This window comes from Limulus polyphemus, unplaced genomic scaffold (genome assembly GCF_000517525.1).
Source record: "Limulus polyphemus unplaced genomic scaffold, Limulus_polyphemus-2.1.2 Scaffold1573, whole genome shotgun sequence".
NCBI classification, from domain to species: domain Eukaryota; kingdom Metazoa; phylum Arthropoda; class Merostomata; order Xiphosura; family Limulidae; genus Limulus; species Limulus polyphemus.
Window position 1 is genome coordinate 78516 of NW_013667183.1, and position 18643 is coordinate 97158.

Genomic DNA, 18643 nt, shown 5'->3' on the forward strand with positions numbered 1-18643 from the left:
ATAAACACTTTTCAGAATCTTTTTTATCCAGGCAATTCTACAATTTTTGGGTGGGGGTGCCATATGGAACTCTTACCTAATTGTCTACATACACATGAAGTTTTTCCATTTTAAAGATCTTGTATATTTTTGTTCATCTAAAACATTTTATATATCAACTCAGTTTGATCCATTTTTCTTTTGAGTGGTAATAAATTTTCCAATTTACCTTTTGTAAATTGGGTAGTTTCTACTATCTAATCATGTGTAGTATTGCTAGTAATATGGCAGCTAGTAAAGCAATGTCTTTTATAGTGAAGCACACAGGCTTGATATAGATTGAAAATAAACACATTTAGTATAGTGGATGAGCCAGGTGATGCATGTTTACAGAATGTAGATACATTTTTTTGTATTTATATACAAAAAAAATTGAGAAACCAACATTTAGCAGAATATGCACATTTTGTCTTGCTTGTGAAATTGTTGTTTGTTTGTTTCCTTCAGCATGTATGCATATCTTTACATGTGTGTACATTTAATAAGGTTTTAGGCTTATGCACTAAAACCGTTTCATCATGTTGCCATATATAGCTTACAGACACAACTGTGGGGTCATTCCATGATTCATGGAAGACTGTTATTGAATGTCTAACATTGTTCAAAACAGTCAATTGAGTTTTGAAATTTGTTTATTATAGAAATTTTGAAATTAACATAAAGAATGTTAAAGTAACCTTCAATAAGGTTATTCAGAAATCACTGGGTTTATATGCTCTGTTTGTTCTTTTAATCTAATTTTAATCTAGTCTAAACATGCCGAAAAGAATGGAAAAATGGATAATTAGAATGGTACTTAGCTGTAATTAAGCTACAAATACAGACCGAAAGTTTTGGATTTTTTTTTCAATCTTTTGATGAGTTTTTGTGGAGTGAAAAAGTTTAAGTATAAATTTGAACATTAAGGGTATTAGGTTTTAAACCCTGAAACAATGATTTAGATTTGTTCTTCACACAGCTGTTTGTCTGGTCATGAAGTTGGAAATGATTTTTTAATCATGAGAGACTTCAGTGAGTTTAGAATATGGATGTAAAGGTTTTCATTTAGTTTACTGTTGGATGCTTTGGTTAAATGTTATCATCAGTTGGAAGGAAAGGTGAACTTGAAGGACGAGATGACCTTCCATCATTTTTTATTTTTTTTTAGAATAAATAAGGTTGTTACTTTTTTAATTAACTTAAATAATTAGTGTTTTAATTGGGCAGAACCGTAAAAAACGTTTGAACAACTAAACTAGAATGCATTCAATATTCCTTGTTATAAACAACATGTCTACAACAAGGGAACATTTAATTCTTCTAGCCACACCGAATGTAGACAAAAAGTAAACATTTATAACCACTCTTTGGTTTTTCAGGAATTCATCAATTCTCTTGTTGAACTCTTGTAAAGTATTGGTTTCCACTGCTATCAACAACAACTTATTCCATTAGTTAATCACTCTATAGAAACATAAAATTGTTTTAACTGAAACCTAGCCTATGTTTCCCAGATTTTAAACTTGTGATATCTTGTTCTGTTATCATCAGAATTCAACACAAAGAAACTAGAGGTCTTAATCCCATCAATCACGTAAGATAATCTGGTAAACGTGAATAAAGTCATCTCTTACTCTCCTTTTAATTCTTAATGGAAAATAAGTTAAGAGATCTTACTCTCTCTGTAGGATAAACCATGCATCCCTGAATCCTTTCCAGGAAAATCAATATTCTTTCTTAGATAAGGAAACCAAAACTGCACACAGTATTAAAATTGTAGTAACCCAAATGCACTACTATGCACTTACTAGAATTAAAAGTTATTTGCCAAATATTTGTCCAATGTACTAATTGATCTAGCTCATTCTCTAGTAGCTCAGCATCTTCAGTACAGGTAGAAATACTTAATAATTTAATGTCATCTGCAATCTTTACTAATTAACTACTTATGCACCTATCAAATATTAATATAAATGATATAAAAGCAAAGGCCCAAGCACTGACCCCTGAAAAACTCCACTATTGAAACCTTTTGCTTTCTCTCATCCAGCTATCTTACTGTGGTATACTGTGGGACTTGGATTTCACACAGGACAGTCAATTAGGGCTCACAAATAAATTTGAAAGATACAATGCAGGAGACTGAAGTCATCAGCAAAAAGGTAAGACACAAGATGTACAGCAGGACAACATTAATTCACAAAATATATAATACATTTATACAAAAGAAAGGCCAATGTATGCTGTAGGTGTTTTGCATTGAAGAGAGAGATGTAAAAAAACAATAACTTTGATTTCCTCTCACCAGTCTAGTTTAATCATCCCTCTCCTTGTAAACTAAAGAAAGAGTGAAAATGTTAAATAAAAACAACCCCTAAAGCTAAAGTAAAGTGAAACAACTTGCCTTAAAAAGTGTTAAGATGTGCTTTTACAGAGTTACAGCAAAAAATAGGTCTTATTAAATTTAAGCCTCAGCAAAATCTGTGAAATTCTGCTTAACAGGAGAAACCTGGCCTTTAAAAATACAATAATAAAAACAAATCCAGGTTGCTCACAGAATACTATTCTTGCATATAACCTTTTTGCACTGCAAGTGCAAGAATGGGATAGCCCAAGGCCAGTACCCAATTCACTGATAGAAAATACAACCTCCTACCCTGAGACATCACAAGCTATTTTTCTTGCAAAATAATGCAGTTAATGGTCAATTAGTGAACAAAGTCCTGTGCAAAGCTAGAATAAACAAAATTTAAACTGCTTACCTGGACAACATTCTTTGTTCAAACAGAATTAACTGAAAATACAGAAAATTTGAAAAATTTTGATATTAACTAAGGATGGTAGCAAACACATGTACTGTTCTGTAGAAGAAAACAATTCAATTTACTAGTATTTCCCCAGCTCTTACTATGGTAATTTTCTTTGCTAATTTTTTGTGTAGCACATTATCAAAAACTTTATAGAAATCTAAGTATACTAAGTTTGTGCATTGTCCATCAACCATATTACATGTAACATCCCCCAAAAAGTTAAGAAATTAGTCAGGAAATACTTCCCTTTTATGAATCCATGTTAATTTTCATTTATGAAGTCCTCAAAATTAAGACATCAAGTCCACCAGGGATTGAGATATTACATTCCTGCATTCCCAAGGAATTTAACTTTGCTTGAGGAATTTCATCTTGTCAGATATACAAGACTATTTAGTGTAGGTTTATGGTGTTAGAAAAATGCGTAGGTTCAAGAAGTCTTGATAGAAATGAATAAAACCCTATAACCCGAGCACTTTCAAAAGGTCCACCTTTCAAAAGCGCTTGGCTTATAGAGTTTTTATTTATTTATATTTAGTGTAGGTAGTATTATTAATTTGTTTTGTGATGGTAATTCATTGATGACGAGGCTGTCAAATGTTATGTTTGCAATCCATTGATGTTGAGGCTATGGAGATTTCTAGAAAGTCTAAGTGATAGACATATAAACAGCTGTGACCAGACAAGCAGGGAGAGAGTAAAAGTAGTCACATGAATGAGAAGTTTGGTCAGAGAAAAGTTAGGAAACGTAAAGTTAACTGTTGTGGAAGTGAGATTAATGGTTTGAAAGAGATAGGGAGAATAATTTGTTTTGTCAGAGGGTGTTCTAAACTAATTGAACCTACCTCTATAGACTGTGATGAAAGGCAGACAATTATTGGAAGCTCCAAGATACAACTGAGGTAACTCACGCGACAATGCAAGTGAATTATACATGGATACTATTGTGATAAAAATGTAGAAAGAAATAGTTTGGCTAGTCTTCTAGTTGAATTGGCCTAAGTGGACTTTTGACAAGAAGAAGAGAACTGTATAGTGTAAGACACAACTATGATCTCCATACTGTAAAGAATTTTTGTAACTTGTTTTGAATTTATACATTATTTCAAAAACAAGTGGAGTGCGTGCTGTTTGTTTATTGTTGAATTTATCACCAACAAGTCAGACATCTACTGTAAAAGAATCTTTAACCCAACACACCCATATATTTACATTGCTGTATATACTACTAAAAGTAAGTTCCTGACACATCTTTTTAATTGATTTTCCTGAATGGGAATGCATGGCCCATCTACATTTCTTTCATTACAACTAATGGAAGTGAACATATTACATGGATTAAATAAAGAACAACAACAATTCATGAGGAAATGCAACTTTACAATAGGTGTATATAATGTTTCTGATAGTTTTTCCTCAGGTGAATGTAATTTTATTTCATTATTTATGTCCTTGTCCACAGAAAAAAGAAATGTCATCATGAGTACATTAATCAAATTTTATCATCCATTTTAAAGAAAGGCTGGCTTAATGCATGAGCTAGGTGAAAAGCAAGCATCCTCACTAAGATGAAAATGAACAACTTACATTAGGTTATTATATTGATTAAATATCTTTAGTTAAATCATAAAATTATAGACAGCTTTCAAAGTTAAACCTGAGGTATAAACCTTGTCACATTCTGCTCATATGATATTCTACTTTCACAAAAAGTCAAAATCAAATGGTAATCTTAAAAATAAAGAAAAGATGTATTGTTTAATGTTAGAAAAATATTGTAATGACTCCAAACTTTGGCATCAAGCATATTTCTTGTTTACTCTTTATGAAGAAGTTTATAAAATATATCAAACTATGGAAAATTTCGTTTTAATTGTTTTTAAAATTTTTCAGTGCTAAGTGAAGGATAGCAACTATATTCACGTCTTTTTTTTTTTTTGAATACTGTAAGTTTGTAATAAACTCACTGTTCCCTACAATACTAAAACACCCAATGATCCAAAACAAAACTACAGATGATTTGACAGATTATGTGTTATTTCTGGTTTGGAAGGATATTTTGACCAAAATGTTTTATTACTTAAACTTGTACATTGTAAAAGCTAATATAAGTATTATCAATATTTCAATGGTTCATGCAAAATACTAAAATACACATTAGAACCTAGAAGTGGAAATTAGATTTGTAATGTTATCCATTTATACTTTTTCTTGATCTTAAGCACTGTATATGTTAGCTTTATTTTTCTAACAGGGTAGTTGGCCTTTGGAATGAGTTGTCTTTAAATCTGATTGAAGCAGTAAATTTAATGCAGTTTAAGAGAAGGTTGATGAATACTTAAATGATAAGGGCTGCATTTTAGTTATATAACATCAGTTTAGTAGCTGGAGTAGCCTAGATGGATCAAAGATCCCTTGTTATTCTTAAATGTTAATTGGGAAAAGCAGATTCCCAACTTCTAGGGTCACCAGTTACATCAATTCAGTCATAACTGACATCTGAAATTAGGGAAGATATGGTGTTTGTATCATTAACTATTTATCATAAGTTTTATTTTATAACATATTAATCTTTGAAGTTTTTTGCAAGACAAATGAAGAAAGTAAAGGAAAATTTTTAAGAGTTGTTTTTTTTCCCCTTATGGTGGAATTCTGTTCTGCAGTTATACTTGATATTTATCATACAAATATCATGGCTTTTATGACAGACTTGCTGTACTTTGTTGCAAGTTTCAAGGACTATTTATACCATACTTTGTTAGAGGGTATTGCAAAGTATCTTTTATTGGAATCTCTACCTTAGTTTCCAGGACAACTACTATCACCCCATTTAAAAATTGAAGTAACATAAGAAGCTCTCTCATCTTCAGGGACCTGCCCACATACTGTTGACCTTCAGAAATAAAAGAGAGAGGCTTACATATGTTATCTTTGACATCCTTTAAAACCTTGGTTAAAATCTTGTGTGGCTTTCTTTCTTTCTACTTACAACCAACATATTAATATTTATGATTTATTCCAATATATTTCCCTTAGAGTAATCAGGGTGAAGAATATTGCTGCCCTCTTGTCTTGTAAATACAGATTAATATTTATTTCAAAGAAAGTACACATTTCTTTGTAACTAGTGTAAACATTTTATATGATACAGGGAGTCCTCGTTATACGTTGGAGTTAGTGACTGGAAAGTTGTGACTTGTAACAAACTATGTATAATGGCAAATGTTTCACCATACGAATAATGGGAATTAGGGAAGAGGGACCGTAATAGCGTAAATATTGTCTGTGTGACGCAAGGTGGAGCAATTTCTTCTATAAGTAATAATTAAATATGGTATTGAATAGGGTCTATATCTTAAGAAAATGTTGTTCTTATACCTAGCAACCAAAATATGTACTGTACATGTACAGTACCTATACTATACAATACATAATGTACACATTTATAACTGAGTTCAAGAACATTCAAACAGCATTTATATTTACCAAACACTTCACTGGAAACAATTTTTATGAGCATTTTGAAGCAGCCTTTTAAAACCTTTTTCTTTTTACTATAAAACACACTTTTGACATTTTTTGAGCAATAACTCAAACTGAAAACCATTTTTAGTGTAAAAAATGACTATTAAACAGCATTTTAAATATGTTTTACCATAACCTTTAATTTTTATGTTCTTATCCTGGGGACTATGCATTGTGCTTGATTGAAGAAGGTGTTGTGAGAGGATTAGGCAGGGAATGAGAATGGAGATGTAGGTGTAAGGTTATTAACATCACTGACATCTGCTGTCTTTATCTCTGTAGAAGATGCAGGCTCAGGATTTTCCTTCACTTGAGTGCAAGAAGGGTCTACTTTGGGTTTCTTGGGTGTTTTTAAAATAAAGTCCATGGTTGTCTGCTTTCCTACTTGCATGTCATTCTATGTTTTTTGGTGCATTATTTAATTAAGTAATTATTTTGTGCATTACCACCATTAGTATAAACAAGAAAAAAGTAGGTTAAGTGTTATTGACAATCAAAACATATGATTTTTTTGTATGTGAAAGACTTGTAATGTTAACTGAAAGACTGCCAAATTTCATGAAAATGTACATAATATATTGAAAGTTGGAAGTATCAAATCTATAAAGACTTTAGATGAGTACAAAGAGGTCACGTGGTCAATCAAATTGACCGAGCCTGTGTTGAAAGAGTGAAGCTGAATCGAGTCAAAAACTATGAATGACATATATGCGGGGAAACTTTACATTGTGTTTCTCAAAAAAAGTTAGCGACATGAGTGCGAAACAACATATATTGTGACAATGTATAATGAAGACCCCCTATATATGCAAAATAACTTTATGATTTTTTTTGAAAATCTGGACTTTGTTTGTTAAATGAGAGAATACATAAGTTTATGTCAGTATATGTAGTGGAAAGGTACACAAATTTGTATAGTTTTCATTTTATTATTGCAGTACTTTGTTAAATATAACTTCTCATGATATCTCTTTGGAAATGTTTGTCATTTCTTTTATTTGTTCATGTTAAGTCAATCATTTTCTTCATGAGTAGTAATATTTTATATGTGTGAAACTTAATTTTTTATAATAAATTCAGTTAATGTTAATATAATCTTTACACTGAGTGTTACTTTTGTAGTTTTGCTGTTATCTACAAGAAAGGTTATCAAGATTTCAGTACTCTAGAAAGTTCTGTCACCACCAAGGTCAAGGGAGTAGCTTACACAAACTTTTCAAATGACAAGTTTAACCCAAAGATTAAGAACTTTGATGATTACAGAAGAGTATGGGATGTATCGGATTATGTCATCCCTTCTTCGGTAAGTAATTGCAATAATCAGTACATCCAAGACAAGCCAACCAGAGAAAAATCTATAGATTAATATTGGCTACTCTTTTTTTTTTTTTTCTTTTGTCAAGACATGTATTCTTTATTCTTGACATGGTCTTACTGGTGCCATAAGTACCTTGTTATTATCTTCATGACTACGTGTTTGAAACATCAAGAACTACAGTCCTCCATGTTGACTAGCTTTTGGCATAAAGGATCAGCTGCAAGGTTGAGGATAATATTGTTCTTTGTATCTTTTTTTTGAGAAATGTTTAGACCAGGGTCACTGATGAGGAGTGGAATTCTCCGAAACTAGTCTGGCTCATAGACACACACACCCCAATGAAAGAATAGACCATTCCAAGCTTTAACTTGTTGTTAAACAAATGTTTAAACAACTCTACCATATTCAATTAAGATGGGAGCATTGACGAAGTTTATCAGTAATAGTCACTTCAGTCAGCACGTTTGTGATTTTAAGCTTCTAATTGTGAAATTTGTATTTAATTTACCCATCTACTATAGAGCATCAAACCTCAACCACAACTTAATATTTCTTTGATATTTTAAATGAATAACAGAAAAAGACCCCTGTAAAAACTAATGAAAGCAGCGAATATTTGATTTTTCAACTTCACTGAGAGAGAAAAAAGAGCTATAAGGCATTTAATTTCAATAGCTTTCATATGAATTTGATGATACATAAAATAATTCTTAGTTAACTTTTCTAACTTGAAACCATCAGTCATTGTCTTGAGCTTGGAAATTTGACCAAATCATCTGCTTTGAATGTTTTTTGGAGGAGGTTGTTTTTTTACATTCTTCAGTTTAATGTAAAATGTATGTATGTTTTATTTCCATAAATTTAATTACATAGAATACAATAGTTCTTATAATATTTCAGGAAAATGGAGCTTTCTTTGTCACTACCAATGTTGTTGTTACACCCAACCAGACTCAATTTCACTGCCCTGAGGTAAGAAATGAGTAGTGACAACTTTATAGTTACATATTTCAATTTCGTTTTTAGTCTTTTTTTTTTCTTCTAACTTTGGGGATAAGTAACTTTTGTAATCTCTTCTTAAATACTTTGATTCTTGTATAGAGAAAAAAGTCCTATACACTTAAACTCCTAGTTGAAGCAGTAGAATATTTGTGTTAAAAATATTTTCAGAAAATTTAATTACCACTTACGATCTTTGTTTCCTTCTCTAAAAAATAAAAAAATCTTAAGTCTTCTAATGAGTGTTGGATTTACTTGAAATATCTTCTCTCTATTGGTTAGGACCCATCTGTACCTGGTGCTTTATGTGATCCAAAAAATAACACTTGTGTAGCTGGTACACCTCTTCTCTTGGGAAATGGTGAGTTTTTTAGTTTGTGGTTTAAAATACCTCCTGCAGACATACCTACATAAGTAACATCCTTTTATTGTTGAAATAAATATGTAAATTGCACCTACTTGTTTCTCCACCCAATCAGACTATTTCACTGCTTTAAGGTGAGAGAATTTTATTGTAAATATGTAAATATTAAATTATTTATCACATCAAGTATATTGGTGAGTGTGATACATTTGTAAACTCTAATATAAGACCTTGTTCATTAACCCTCCTACTATAGGTAGGTAGAGTACTCTCGTAATAACTTTTTTAGAGTTACATTCAAAATTTAATTAAACTACTTTATAATCAATGTATACAAATAAAATTGGCATCAAAATATAACTAAAAATCACATTTTAATATTATACAAGTTTTAAGTTCTTAATTTTATAAGGAATATTTAAAAGAATCCTCAATCTCCCCACGTGTGAGAATAGTGACATTTGTATACTAGTTATTATAATATAGATATTACTAAGGCAATGTCCACTTTTTATAGCCTTCAATTTTATTTGTTTACAATCATAAACTAGAAAATTAATGACCCACTTCTTCCAACCACCTGTAACATCCTCTCTATTACATATTGGCAATAGTTCTCTCTTATGTTTAATACTATATTATTTATAACCAGTAGAAACACTAATGGTAGTAGTGCATTAAATGATTTTTATTTAATTAATAATGCACCAAGGAACATAGACTATTAACATGCAAAAAGCAAACAATTTCCCCTAACTCAATTTTTCTGGCTTTTTAACTATACGACAAGAGCCGTTACAAATTCATCCAAGCTAGTCATCAACTTTCCCATAGGAATGAAGCTTGTACTCTGAGTGAAATTGATGCTTGTCTGTTCAGAACACAATGTTATAGAATATGTCATTTGATAGATGAAAACCTTGACTTTCTATTGGTTATAGGTAATATACAATTAAAGGTAAAAGAGAACTATTGACAAAGCCTAAAAGAGAAGATGTGACAAGTAGTCGTAGCAGGAGAGGTGTGATTTTTCTATTCATATCTCTGTAACCAAACAAAATCGAAGGTCATAAAAAAATTAGTTTGTTTGAGCAGTGACAATTCTATAAAGAGTAATTTATGTTTAATTTCATACTTTTTCAAGGGGTGGTGGATAAAATGGAGAAAAGAAGATGCATGGAGAAAATGTCATGTGTTACATTAGGGGAAATTTGAGATTTTTTTTTGTTTTTAATATTGCCTTGTAGAATTAGAAACTTAACTTGTATACTATTAACATATGGATTATTAGCTATGATTTTATGATATACTAATTGGTGTAACATAAATAAAAAGTAGTTTAATAACATTTTGAATGTAAGACACTAAAACTTTCTGTCATGCGTAGTATAGGATACTCATAGCGAAAGGGTTAATGTCATACAGCTAAGCTATAGCATGCAAATAAGCATGTGACAACCCTCCACCAATAGGAGTGTGACACACCCTCCTGGTACAGCTGGCTCTCTAAATTCTAGAACCCAGTTTTCACTTCTCCATTTGGCACTGTAGCATGAAGACATGTTCAAATTTCACTCATATTTGGTTTAGATTTTGCTTTTTCATTTTCTTTAACAAGTTGGTTGTTTCTGATTTTGTTTTTTGTACAGTTACACTTGAGTTATTGTTGGTTGTTCATTTTGTTTTCACTCTCATTTGAATTATGAATTCCAAATTTCATATCACTACTACTTCACTTTAACCTGCAGTTTCTCAGGATTCAGGCTGTATACTTTCAACTGAAAATGTCTAGTTTAGTACATCGTGAATTAGAGTACGTTATATGGCCTGTATTGTCTCCTGATCCCAAACCTGATATTCCTTTTCCTGGTGAACCTGGACAAGACAATGACGATTTGAATAGCCTCTTTTCCGCCTTCTTCCTTTGCTGTGGAATTCTGTCTTCCACCTGTAGATGTCTCCCAGTCCATCTTCAGCCTTTCTGGATACTTTTTGTCTGTGTCCCCTTTGTCTTATGACTCCTCCTCCCTATTTCATTCTTCCCCTTCCTAATTGGTTTCCCTCCCTCTCCAAATATTAGGGTCCATACTGATCAGTTTGTTGCACAGTTAGTTCTGGGGTCAGCATGCCATGTCTCCCCTCATACCTCTGATAATTACGCTTTGGCATACCATCATTTGGGTCTTCTGTTTCTTGACTCTTAAACCTTAGTCTTTGATCCAGGTGTAGGGTTCTGATCCTGATATCTCTGTGAAATTTATCCAAGCGTAATTTTCTCACCTCCATTTGTCCCTCTCCAACCTCCTGAGATACCTCTCCTCCATCTCTGAGGCTATCCACCACTCCCCTAAGAGGTTTTTGGAGTATACTTGTTCCCATATGTATTCAACTTGTCAATCTTTAACAATGCTATTCAATTTTTTTTTCCATACTACTAATAAGTGTAGCAGCACTTGGATCATGTTTGGAAGTGTTTCTTTACTTGGTGTCATTACCAGGTAATAAGCTTCCTTGTTCAGAGAAATAGCTTAATTTGCAGGTGTTAATAGACCTATCGTACCCATGAGTTTTCATATCAAGACCAGGGAAGGAGTATTCTCTTTTTAATTTCAAAATTTGAGCAAATAGCCTTTCCCTTCAAACATGCCTCATCTATTGTTAGGATCTCTGGGGTAAGGATGAGCTGTTAACTAACATGCACTTACCCTCATCTTATTTACAGAACTTCTGTAAGGCCCTGTTTTTACACAGAATGGTTTTTGGACATCTTTCCGACTCAGACTCCAAGGTGGAGACTGTTCGTCAACACTCCTCCCTTTTGTCCTTGGTATCTTGCCTATTGCAGTCTTTGCCTGCTACTGTTCTCATTTCCTGCCTTTCTCCTTCTGCTCCTTATCCTGGTCCTCCTTCCTGGGTCTCAGCAGCTTGCTGCTAAACTACTCATCAGTGACTATCAGGCAGGATCTGGCAAAGTTGGAATATGTTTGTTCAAGTTTGTGCATTTATGGAACAATTTCACCTTGGATTCCTGGATGCTTCAGGTGTTGTCAGAAAATCTTTCCCTTCATTTTTTCAATTCTCCTCCCTTATCCCCTCCCATCTTATGGATCCTATTTCTTGCCAGTATCTCTCTAAAGCAGTTTAGACTCTTCTTCTCGAGGATGCTATAGAAACTGTCATCCATCTCCAGGATTCTATTCCAGGCTGTTCGTAGTTCCCAAGAAGACCAGGGACTGGCATCTTGTTATAGATATTTACTGTCTCAGCTGTTTCATCAACTTTCATTTCGCCATGGAGTCCTTCCTCACACTTCGGTGGGCATTTACTCTAGGTCTGTGGATGATGAAGATGGACATCACGAATGCTTCATTTTGTCCACAAGAGTAGAGTTTATCAGTTCTGCACCTCAGTGTTTAGTCTGGCATCTGCACCCTATATATTTTATCATATGATCAGAGGCTCGCTCATCTTATTAATTCTTGTTGTCCACTGTTCCACCATTAAATGAATGACTTGCTGATGATAGCTCCATTCTGTCAGACATCTCGCAAGCACACCCAGTTGCTTCTTCAAAAGGTGGCTCTTGTGGGTTGACTTGACAAGTTGGAGAAATCTTTTCTGATCTCAACTCCTGTCTCAGTTGGGTCCAGTCTTCTTTACTTCCTTCATCATGTGGCTTTCTCCTCCTCATCTGGAGATGAAATACTGCATCTTGCCATTCTCCACACCTCAGTTCAACTGTGAGTGAGTATGTTTATATTTCTTTATTTCCCTTTCAGGGTCACTATTTGTCATGTTGTATCCCGCTCTGTAATGAGTAGTTCCTGTCCAGGTATACTAATTCATAAATCCACAATGTACAGACTTTCAGGTCTATAATGCACACTGTTGAGGTGGGGTGTTCCATAAGACTGCTATTAAGTTTGTCCTCATGGTGTTTTGCATCACAACTATTTTTCCCAGACCATACCAACTCATGAACTATAATGAGTAAAGCAGTGTTGGAATAGCTGTCCATCCCTCTAATCCTGGTTGAATAAATTGGGACCAACCTGCTTATAAAAATAGGGTTTTGTGGTCACCCATTGCACTTTCACTGTACCACATTCCCCTCTTTGAGTGGAGTACGGGAGACCTTATCACTTACCAGCTTCTAGCTACTGGGGTGGCGGGCCATGGAAGCATCCTCTTAAGTGTGTGTGCTCAATCCCATTCAGTTGAGAGAAGGGTGGTTGTGTTCTGTTGGTGTACATGATGTTAACCCTCCTCCGACTGTGGACCGAAAAAAAATACTCAACTCTGCCTAGTTATGGACTGGAGATGATCCACAAAAATGCAGTTCACCCCTCCGGCTGAGACCCCTCATCCTACTGCTGCCTGTATGTCAGTTCCCAGGTGGCCTGGTATTAAATTAGAGTTGAATCAGCCAACATAAGTCCTCACATGTGTCTCTGGTAGAGAGCCCTTGTCCTGCTGTGAACTGATCAATAAATTCACAATGATGCCTGATTTTGGACTTGAGTGAACCACCATGTTGCATTCCTCCTTCCTACAGTCACCTGGATGTTGGTTTCCTGGGTGGCCTGGTGTTGGATGTGTACTGGGTCTGCACACATGTGCCCTGACTGCAATGGCAGGATAAAAGCCAATTTATTTTCTTCTTATCTGAAGCACTGTTAACCCAGAGATAGATCATTTGGGTACCAAAGGACAAGGGTTTATAATATGGACATTTCAGATTTCTTTATTATGTATATTGTGTTCACTTTATACCACAAAAATGACCTGTAAATTGCCTTTGGTTTTGGTCATAACTTATGCATATAAATTTTGACATATTGGACATCATGTTCACCTTCCACTTTCAATCACTGTCAGATTCATTGGATTGTCACTGATGATTGTCCAAGCATCCTGCACTTCAGATATGAAAGCTGGCTTCATCTTGTGAGCTTGTGTTCCTTTTGCTCTTCCTAGTAACCATACTATTGACATTGTGAAAAGCTACTCTTTCACCTTTGTGACAAAGGCAGTATATTACAGGACTGAATATTTGCATGTAGAAGACTGTGTGTCTTTAAGATTTTTTTCCAGCTAATATACACCCAGTGTCGGAGGATATGAAACAATTCAGACACTTGTAAGTCCAAGGCCACATATTCTGCCTCATTCACACTTTTATATGACAAAAACCTGCTTAAAACTGAAGGATTGGTTGGCTGATTGTCACCAGACCTGGAATATGTACCTTATGGGTCTCTAGTTTCCCTGTACATTGAATGGATACATCAGCTAGTAACTAATGAATGCCACTTTATTTGAAACACAAACACTTCAAACATAAAAACATGATCAGAACTGAACTTTTTGAACTAAATTTTGATTTAATTTTGGTAATTTCAAATTTATAATAAAAATAAAACTCTATGACAAGCTATATACTTATGTTGTTATACAGTATAACTATTGATCTGCAAGTCAAATTTCACAAACACACTTTTACCATGGGTGAAATGCTTGCTAACAAAAAAATATATAAAATTTGCCGAAACTTGTATGCGCTTAAAAGATTTTGCTTATGTGTAATTATTATTAGTTTACTGAAAAAAACATCCGGTCCATTGTTTTGATGGTTATAAAGAAGATATTTAAACACACACACACACACACACACACACACAATAGGCAAATAAACTAAACATTTAATAACTCTATAAACTTACCTCAGAACTAATGTTTCCATAATAATAGGAGTGGGTAGTGATTATAGCACATAAACCATAAAATGCACCATTTGGGGATACTTATCTTATGAGTCACACAGCTGGATGATTGATTAATAATGATTAACATTGAACCTGCTGAATAAATTCTTCTTGTAATCTTTTTGCAAGCAAGATCATTTGTTAGGTCATTTATTGGTTCATTTTAATAGTATATATCAATTATTTAGATTTTATGAACCCTAATGTGTTTGCTTTCTGACAGTAGAATGTAATATATGCAACAAAAAGTAGGTCATATGAGTACCAGCAGAATTTATCCCTTGTTCCATACAAATCACAGATACTGTGGCTCAGGATTCATCTGCACTTCTCTTCTGTTCTTATGTTGTCCCATTTTCACAGAATATGTAATTGTATTATAAACAAAAGTTTAAATCCAGCATTTACCCAATTTTTATATCTTTGCATAGCCGTGTTATCTATTTCATTCAACATGCGTATAAAGGTTTGAATACCAGAAGATAGTCATAGGCCTAATGTTGTCGTATATTAAATCATTTTTGTGAAGGAAGTTTTGCATTAAAATATCTTGTATATTATAAGAATTAATATGAATAGATGGTACTTAATTTATTTTATGTTATGTGTAAAAGTAACTTTTGTATTCTTTTTAGAAATTATGTACCACTGTTTCAAACGACCTCAACCAAGTTCTGTATTTTGGAGAGTCTTGAAGGATAAATATATTATTTATTGGTGATTGTGTTTATTCTTCTAAAGAAACATTTATGATTAGCAAGAAAATATTTATAAAATGTTAATAAAACCTTAGCCTGTGGTAGGTTATGAACCCTAAACCTACTGAAGCATGAAGAGAAGGTTTATAGTCTTAATTTTAAAAATGAAGTCTAAAGTATATCAAGCATTGATTGTAATCTTAATTTTTGTATTAAATGGTACACAGGTCATTGATATTGAGTGATTTGTTGGCTTGATCTAGGTGTGATGACAGGGAACTGTGTTGCTTCACTTGTAAACTCAACTGCATACGTTTGTGAAATCAATGCATGGTGTCCAGTGGAACAAGATATCAACCCATTGTATGTATATTAGATTATAAAATATTGTTTTTGGATTAAATCAGTATTCCATTCAACAGTAGGTAGATCTTAAGCATGATAAGCCAGTCTGAAATTTTGTATTTGTTTGTTTAGTGTTTTGGAATATTCATCCTAAATCAGTGAAACCTATAGAATTATATAAACAGTGCTGCAGTACAGTTTTTCTTTTCTTTTTTTTTACATTGCCATTGAATATTCTTGCAGAAAATGTATGTTGTAGCCCTTTAAAAATATGTTGTTAATTTGATGTGCAAGTTAACACAAAGTGTAAAGTTGAAATAAATAGTGCATGTGCAAAAATAAAAAACCTGCAAATGTAACAAATAGAAAAAAGTGTTTCAATTGTTTCAAATGCCTATACTCATTGCTGTAATATAATTTAAAAAGATTGACATGATTTTATGTTTTTGTAGCATTGGTTGACTAGGGGAAGAATTTTAGTGTATTGATATTAATTCAAAACACTTGGAACAAATGAGTGTAAAGTAGATTAATCATTTTATTGTTTATTTAAATTTACAAGTTTTATAATTAGGAAAATTCAATTTAAAATGTTCATTGAAAATACCCAGCAAGAAGCAAAGTTTCTGAGTTTTCAAGTTTTATTGGGAATATGTTTTTCTAATTGGAATTATAGCAATAATATTCCTTTGATCTGGTGAAAATACAGGCCTGTAGCCATGACGAGCAACTAGTGATGTAGTGTGACATTATTTTACATGTGTTTAGTTGTTGTTTTTTTCATTATGCTTCTTTATTTTTGTGAACTGGTAAAGAAACTGTATTAATTTTTTTGCTATGGGCTTGGTTGATTGACCTCATTCATGAACCCAAAGAGACCATCAATTTCCATATTATAACTTTTAACCAGCTGTGAGAAAACATTACATGTCTTTTGTACACAAAAAATCAGATTTTTTAATTAAATATTTTTATTAAAAATTTGTCTGAATATATGGAATCAAAGTGTTGACTGTTCCATGTACAGTGATTTTCATATTAAAATTAAAAATACTTTTAGTTATCTGAAAATTATGAAATTTCATTTGCATAATCTCTAAATCTCCTAGATAAATATCAAAGGTCTTTTTTTTTTGAGTAAAACTTTATTTTGTCTGTTACTTTCTCCACCCTATCTCTTTACTCATTCAGTCAACTTGACAAACTTCTTAACCCTTTCTAGATGGGTCACAGGTCAAAAGCCATGTCATCACATTTGTTTAGTCACATTAAAAAGTTTATTGAACTACTATTTCTTCACTTTATGTCAATAAGTATAGTATCGCATTATAGATTATAATTCAAATTTTAGTACTATATACATTATTTAAAAGTAAATATTAAAAAAACAGTTAAACATCGATTTTTGTGTGTCACGTGGCATGTTAAATGCAACATTGGTTCAAATTAGATATTTGTGATGTCAAAGTAAGTATAGTTTTGTATGAATAATATCTCAAATTACTGATATTGACAAGCTAAAATATAAAATAAGAACCTCGTTTCTTTTCTATTTCTTGAGATAATGCTCATGTACTGAATCAAACACAGTGGCCCTGCTCACCTCTTTCCATTTTAGGAAATGGTCCCTTATATACTTACTTCAACATATGACATGTGAATAACCAATCAAAAGCTCAGAATGTCCCCCTATTGGCTTTCTTATTGTAAAGTGTTAGGATGCCATCTCATTCTTTTGAACCAAGATTTCAAGAAGGTAGGTTGTGACTTTAGTCTGCTCGAAATTTCATATTTTGTTAGACTGAAATACAGCTTGATAAATTTTAGTGGAATTTTATGGTATTGATATAGTAATTTATGATTTTTCAGATATTCAACTACACATATAAAAAAAAAACAACAAAAAAACAAAACAATTTATTTTGTTTCATATCCTCCACATGCGAAATTTTAAAAGGCTTAGCAACCTATGTCAAGCAGGAGCAGAGTACAAAGGTCGTAACTAGAAGAGATAATTGTTTCTTTCGCTTCTTTAGTTACTGCTCTATGTCTTAAGAAAAATAAACTTAAGAACTTATTTCTAAATAGTAATAATCTGTATACATGTAAAATAGTCACATTTCAATTATACATTATATAAAATACTAGTCTACTAAAACACAGCCAAGACAGGTCACTTTGTAAAGACTAAAGGTCAATTTTATATTATTAGATACGATAACATGAGAGCATGTGTGCCGTGTCACTGTAACTTCTGTATTGTTAGCCAGGTACAGTTGAAAGGTCAATATTATAAAAAATATAATAAATGTATAATGTTATGAGATTTAAACTATTTAATCTAAACCCTTGTATTTTCATTTTATAATTTGTTGTTATTCTAGAACGAATTTTCCTAACTACCAAACCCGCACAGATAAAATACAAAGCTTTTTCTTAAACATTTGATAACTACATGGACATTATAAAGATTTTGCAGGTGAAGTTTAAAATTTTCAGTTGCCTAAAAGTATTTTTGATCTTAAAATGAAAATTACTTTGCATATTGGATAGGCAACATGTAAAAAGGAATGAGAAAAACATTGCTTAATAAACCTTAAGACTTAATAAAATTTTATATTTTGTCTATGAAATCATTGTAATGTTTACTGATAATCTGCCAAATTGCATTAACATACGCTTACTAATTTAAAAGTTATAGCATGAAAACTATGACAAGCACAAAATGGTTACGAGGTCGGTTCCAGGGATTGAGCCTGTGCTGAAAGGGTTAACCATCAATACAAAAAAAAAAAAAAAAA

At 32.6% G+C, this 18643-nt stretch overlaps 1 protein-coding gene across 2 annotated transcripts in view; it reads left to right on the forward strand.

Annotated features, from left to right (window-relative positions):
• Positions 1-18643, forward strand: part of LOC106464158 (P2X purinoceptor 4-like) — a 46815-nt gene that overhangs the window by 2322 nt on the left and 25850 nt on the right. For both annotated transcript variants that reach the window (XR_002611660.1, XM_013924278.2), the window contains exons 2-5: positions 7476-7656; positions 8572-8643; positions 8953-9031; positions 15761-15860. Coding sequence is in view for 1 of the 2 variants with exons in the window: in XM_013924278.2 (XP_013779732.1) it covers positions 7476-7656; positions 8572-8643; positions 8953-9031; positions 15761-15860 (432 nt within the window). In the remaining variant the exon portion in view is untranslated. The remainder of the gene's footprint in view (positions 1-7475; positions 7657-8571; positions 8644-8952; positions 9032-15760; positions 15861-18643) is intronic.